This window comes from Vigna radiata, chromosome 7 (assembly GCF_000741045.1).
Source record: "Vigna radiata var. radiata cultivar VC1973A chromosome 7, Vradiata_ver6, whole genome shotgun sequence".
Classification (NCBI taxonomy): Eukaryota; Viridiplantae; Streptophyta; class Magnoliopsida; order Fabales; family Fabaceae; genus Vigna; species Vigna radiata.
The window spans coordinates 29,576,150-29,582,690 of NC_028357.1; the positions used below are offsets into that span (position 1 = coordinate 29,576,150).

General features: G+C 33.4%; 1 protein-coding gene across 1 annotated transcript; it reads right to left on the reverse strand.

The window, feature by feature from the left end:
- Window positions 1-3,763: 3,763 nt before the first annotated feature.
- On the reverse strand, window positions 3,764-6,131 carry LOC106769335 (protein LOL1). The gene is made up of 6 exons (XM_014654922.2): window positions 5,905-6,131; window positions 5,643-5,782; window positions 5,060-5,173; window positions 4,809-4,922; window positions 4,547-4,662; window positions 3,764-4,235 (listed from the first exon to the last, which is right to left on the reverse strand). Exons 2-6 carry the CDS (start codon window positions 5,701-5,703, stop codon window positions 4,185-4,187), a joined length of 456 nt encoding a protein of 151 aa, XP_014510408.1. The 5' UTR covers window positions 5,704-5,782; window positions 5,905-6,131; the 3' UTR covers window positions 3,764-4,184.
- Between the last annotated feature and the right edge of the window lie 410 nt (window positions 6,132-6,541).

Genomic DNA, 6,541 nt, shown 5'->3' on the forward strand with positions numbered 1-6,541 from the left:
TTGAATTTCTCGCGAGATGAGAATTTGAATTTCTCGCGAGGTGAGAAATTGAATTTCTCGCGAGATGAGAATTTGAATTTCTCGCGAGATGAGAAATTGAATTTCTCGCGAGATGAGAATTTGAATTTCTTGCGAGATTCTCATGAGAATTTGAATTACTCATGAGAATTTAAATATCAAGAATGCTTTTTTTTTCATGGTAATCTTGATGAAAAGATATATACATAAGGCAACCTGCTGAGCTTGTTGCTCATGAACAACGAGTTAGTTCATAAATTTCACTGACATCTTTATGGATTCAAACAATGTCCTCATGCTTGGTTTAGCAGCCATATTAAGTAAACTTTTGGGTTGGAGTGTAATGAAGTATATCAACAACCATTCACAAATCATCATATTTAGTTTGCTTTGATGTCAAGTGAGATAAATAAATAACGCTTTAAATATTTTACGGAAGCAGCGAAAATTTCCAAAGTAGTCTAGATGGATGGGACTGAGGGAGGCTACAAAGCATTTGTATCTAGATGTATGTTATTAACTCTATCCACGACCCCTGCACAAGAACACAAGTGAAAATGATAAAGAGAATACAGAAACCATTAATTTAATAAACAAGAAATGTGTCAGAAAGAAATACGGCCAGCAATATTATTTTAATGACATAATTCTCTGTTTTTTCTTGTATCAGTTAATTTTTAAATTTTGTCTTATAAATTGGATGTTTTTAATTTGGCCTTACTTAACAAGATGAATTAATGCGATCATGATAGTAACATGAAATAAAAGAGTAAATGATATACTTGTTATTTATAATTGACATATTGACAAAAATGCAAATAAGAAATAATCTGTGTTATTGTAATAATTACATTACCTTCAATTTGATAAAAGAAATTATATTAATCTGTATTTAGAAAAACTAGACTAAATTGGTAATAATAAAAAAAGATGGATAGAATAAAGTAAATTTTAAAAAATGGTTATAATAATAGAATGAAAAGAACTATTAAAATTTTTAATTAATGTATAGTTTTCAGTTTAAGTGAATTCAAAACCAATAATTCAGTAGTTGATTTTGAGATTTATTTTTAAAATGTGTCAACCACATCTTTTCACAAGAATAAGAATAATGTTTTGAAAATCTACACAAGATATTTATAAAGAAGTTAAAGATCATATTATATTGGTGAGAGTCCATTACTTATTGCGGGCATAGGAAAAGTTGATCTTTGACTAAGTATTGTGATCCCTAATATAGAAAGAAAAGTTGTCCAAGTCTATTTTTATAGTGTGGGCGTGTACATTTTGATTATTGTGGCCCATGTGTTCATATTTGTGATTTTTCCACTAAAGAAGAACATGTGGACTGAATCAAACAGTCCGATTTTAAATTGGAATTATCATTTTTTTTTTCTATTTACTATGTTGTCAACTATTATATTTAAATATACTAATATTGTTATGCAAAGAAATGTATTACATTATAAAAAATTATGTCGTAGTTATTTCATATACATGTATTTTAAATATATGATACGAATATGAATGGTAATAATAAAGTTCCCTTAAACAGAAGTATCTCAAAAGCTTCTGAACGTTTTCCTTAAAACCGAATGGCACTATTGGGAGATGTAAAAACAAAAATAGTAACTGGTTGTGTAAGATTGAGCAATGGGGCGAGATTGAATTTGGCAATAATTTATGTGAAATTAACACTGTTCCGTTGTGTCAATTTAGAAAAGCGATTGAATAGAAACATTAAAAAGGATTGGGATTGCAATCTGTCTTTTGATTGAATTGGGCTCCATGATATAAATATGCCCTATGGTGATGGACCAGCTGAAGAAGAAATAACGAAGATGAAATAATGCAGCGTCAGGATAACGTATGCCTTCATTTTTGTCATTTGGGAATACTGATAAACCTACGTATAAAGAAGATTGGATTTACCCTTTAATTTCATTCGGTTGGGCTCCATGATAGAAATTTCAAAATTTGTTTTGGTCCAGCTCAAGAAGAAAACACTGGCATAATGTTGATCAAATAATTCAGGATCAAAACAAGAATATACCATTGTGGTCCATTGTTCTAATAGGAAAAAAGTCCCCTTGAAGAAGATGGTGAGTGATGCACAGCAGTACCCCACGGTCCCACAGGCCTTCAATGTGAAAAAAACTGTGCTCGTGCATGGAAAATTGATAGATTAGCTTTTCTTCTCAACAAGTTCAAACTGCTGGAGTTGTTGTTATGACTTTGATTCTTTGACCTATCTTGATGGGTTTATGTGGATATAATGTGCTACTCAAAACTTGTTTAGATAAGTGTTATAGTGTCAGACGCATTTTTAGTGAAGGATGCAACTTTGATAATGATAAATGCAAGAACAAGGAGGGGAAAAAGAAAAGATAACAGTGAAAAGTGTAAAATGAGAAACTTCTATGTGTAACCAATATTGTCCAGATTGACAAAGACAAGCGATCTCTTATATATCTGGTTCAGTATTCCCATCATTCAGAGCCACTTGTTGTGATATTACTACTTGCTATTTTAATCTATCAGCAAGTTCAAGAGAGACAGTTACAGCCAAATATCTTTTACACCACTGATTTTCAATTGAACATGACATTTACAAAATGATTGGAATCAAAATATGCTCCGGAGTGCTGATAAGGGCATGGTTGACATAAGCAAGACAATAGGGAACACTGGCCAACATCAAAGGGCAATGCTTGGAAATTTAAGAAGGCATGTCCATGTCATTCACTCACTATGATTTTTGTTAACTCCTAGTGCTAAGTGGAAGACAGGGCATATATGAGGTTGAGAAAGACATTTTTTTTTATCAGATATGTTTGCTTATGTTGTGTGAGTTAAAAATGATGTTGGTGTTGCCTCAATCCTGTCTGCATTTTGCAACTGCAGCATGTTGAATCTGTTCACTGCACATATCAAAACTACATTTTTTCTGTTTTCTTGACCTGCCACTCTTCTGTGAAAATTCTAGACATGCTACCATTTCCAAATCCACTCTCTCACCAACAACAAGGATAAATAAACATAGTATCTAGAAAAGGTTACCACATACTAGTCAAACCCAAAAGGCATGTGTAAGAGTTTAGTCGTATTCAAATTTGACAGATGTTAACATTGCTCTCTTTGTAACTCTTTCTATGCTAAAATTGGTCATTAATAAAAAAACTTGTGAATCTCACTCTTATTCCCTTATCTTTAGATTGTTATCAGTAATTCACACGGATTAAGAAATACTCAATGGTGCAAATTTAGACAAAAAGCCTTATTTACTATTATCCCCATTGGTAGTAATGAATTATCTTACAATTGCCTACCTATTTCAACTACAGTAGCTATCAGGTAGCTATCAACTATAGAAGAAACAGTAAAACGTCTAAAGATGGGAGTTTTCAATAAATTTGAACTTATAATAAAAGTACGTTGCAAGCACTGTTTAAGATTTTGATGATGTATCCCATGTTTATCTGGTTCTTGATTTGCAAGGTTTGTCCAAGTGGAAGTCAAAATCAGCAATGGGAAACCATAGAAATAAATGCTGCCTTGGCTAAGTAATTCTCACCTCAATTTCATTCTGAAATATCTAAATTGGAATTTTGGACCCAGATGTTATCCTTTTGAATATGGTTGTTTCAACTCACTGCTTACCTTTTGTGGCCGTACTTGGACCTTTTCTGATTCAAAAAGTCACAAAGTATCCCAGAGAAATTAATGGTCTTTGATACTCCATAAATAAATAAATATATATATATACATAACGTATATGCACAGAAAAGTAAATGAGTAGTTGAGATTTTCTCATCTCATCTATTGCTCTAAACCCATTCTAAATATTTATCAATCACATATTTAGTGATTGCGAGGGTTCTGTCAGTTACTTTCTTTTTGTGCACATCTTACATAAATTATCTACAGCTGAAAATAAACTCTACACCCAATCTAAAGATGGGAATTTTAAAAACACTCAAACTGAAAACTTATCATAGATAGTTTTTCATACACCCAATCTAACAAAAATATTTAATACAATCACGCACCGGAAAAATAACTCTATACATGTGAAAAGAGTTTCCTCTCCAATCTGATAACTCTTTATTCCTTAAGGGCGATATGTAACTAGCAAAACCAAGGTTGTAGAGTCTGTAATGACCTTCCTATTGTATGGTTACAGTGTTGAACTTCTGCTCAGTGGTGCTTGTCGTCCCCTTCATCATTTACAAACACCAGAGTCAATAATTTTGTTATATACATATATATATATAGTACTTCTCAAATGGGAGAAATTCTCCCTAGTTGATTCCTTCTATTTGTTAAGTATACAAAACAAAACAAAAACTTGATATGATTTGCAACCAATAAAAAAATAGAAGTCTATCTCTGCTCTGCGAAAATGAATAGAGGGAAAGGTATTTGTTCTACTGATAGAGAAACACACAAGTTGCAGGGATCGTTCTCAAAAAGATTTAGACTAAAGAAAGTTAAAAGAAAATCTAGCTAGGCAGGGACAAGAGATTACACTGGCCCCAACTGATGTCACAAAATTGCAAACTGCACATTTCACGGATCTTGCTCCATATTGGTACATGAGCAGCATCCTGCAGTTCCCACAGTTGACATGTGCCACCTGATTTGCTGATTCAATACACACTTGATGCTTACCCACAAAATATTGACTTAAACCACAATGATTTAGCTCACAAGACAAACATGTCCTAAATTCTGTCCATCATGCATACACAATTCTTTAAACATCAGAGAGACCATTGATAGTAAAATACCTTCCAACGCTAGATTGACCGTGTGACAACAAGAACATTGCACATTTGTCGCTCCACGGATGTACATGAGTAGAGTATGGCAACCTCCGCAAACTAACTGGGCCATTTCTGTGCCTGTCACACATTAGTGCTTGTGATTTAGCTACCTCATCATCAGTTCATTGAAATCACAGAACTTTTAAATAACATAAACACCACTGGAATTACATAAAGAGTAATAATAGACTTAATGGGGAGAAACTGCATCATACCAGGAGGTGGCACTGCTGTGACTGCATTGCAAACAGCACAGCACACGGAGGTGGCTCCAACTGGATACATGAGAAGGTTTCTACATCCAGAACAGACAAGTTGACTCTGTGCACCTGGCAGCAGTCAAGAAAACTTTCCATATGTAAATAACTTTAAGTATCAAACAAATAGCCACAATATTCTAAATGCTCTAGCATTCTTTCTCTCTCAAAGAGAGGTTCAATCTACAAACTACAAGCACCAGATGAGAAATTGGACTATTTCAGAAAACCAAAATTAAAAAAGAAAAGCATATCATGAGCCATCTCAAATCCACACATTCCACCCAAATCAGAGTCTCAGAAGAATCTCACTTAAAAATCTTCATATCTAATCCATCACTTCTCCTCTTAGCCAATGGAAAAAAGGAATTATTGTTTCTTTTCAATTATGCTACTTTCACATTCAATTTTAGAATATAGTCCAAATGATGGAAAAGAACTAAGAATTCAAATCTCCAATAATTCCATCACCAGAAAGCAATGAGATGATGGGAAGATTTCTTGTTAAGCAGTTGAGAAAAGGGAAAGGCAGATAAGATACCATTAGCTGGTGGTGTATAAGGAGCTGGTGGTGCAGGGTAGGGAGCAAGTGGAACTGGCATTATAAAGGACTAAAAAATGTTATCTTTCTCTGGCGAACTCTACTCAGAGAGCAAAGCACTTTCTACCATTTTTCAGCTCCTGGAAAATAAGCAAATATAGTAAAGACTCAATCTGGGGAGGGAAAGAAAGATAAAAAAGAAGAAGTTTGAAGCACATGATGAGATGGAACAGAAAGGCATGATGTAGAGTGAGAAGGAAACCCGTGAAGCAGAAGGCGCCAGCAAATCAAATGGTAAAGCAGATGATAAAGCAAGAGTCAAATGAAGAGGTTCTCCCTATGCATGAAACTGTAGGAAAAGAGTTCAGAAGGAATAATAGAAGACTATAAGAGTTAAGCTAAGGCCTTTCACTGAAAGTGGTATTTATGTAAAAGCAAAATACATTCATTATAAATTTTCTGCTCCAACTTGGTAGCTGCTACTGACCAACTAGAAAGAGAAATAAAAGGAAAGGAAAAGGATATAAATGGACACTAGAAAGAACTCAGATTTACAAAAGATTTTAAGATAATAGCATGCTCAAACATTGTCTTAAATTACTTTGTCATTTTGTCTTCAAAATTGTACTTTATTCAACTCACAGGATAAATATTGCTACAATTTTATTTGTTTTACTAAAAATAATATTTTAAACATACCCTTTTTTTCTTTCGTGATTTATGACATCATGGTACATTGGGTACTTTTCCACATATGAAAATTGAAAGGTTGTCTGGGCTTTAAACAGAGGTTGCACCAAGGCTTTGGAATTGGTTACTACGAACTAAAAAGAATTATGTGTATTTTCCTTCTTCCCTCGTCTTTTATCCTCCAAAATTAAAATCTAAAATCTTTTATC

Excerpts from the sequence above, each read along its gene's own strand:
- LOC106769335 (XM_014654922.2), bottom strand. The coding sequence starts at position 5,703 with ATGCCAGTTCCACTTGCTCCCTACCCTGCACCACCAGCTCCTTATACA. Across the intron at positions 5,174-5,642 it reads TTATACACCACCAGCTAATG|GTGCACAGAGTCAACTTGTC; the intron begins GTATCTTATCTG and ends GACTGCTGCCAG. Across the intron at positions 4,923-5,059 it reads CACAGCAGTGCCACCTCCTG|GCACAGAAATGGCCCAGTTA; the intron begins GTATGATGCAGT and ends AATGTGTGACAG.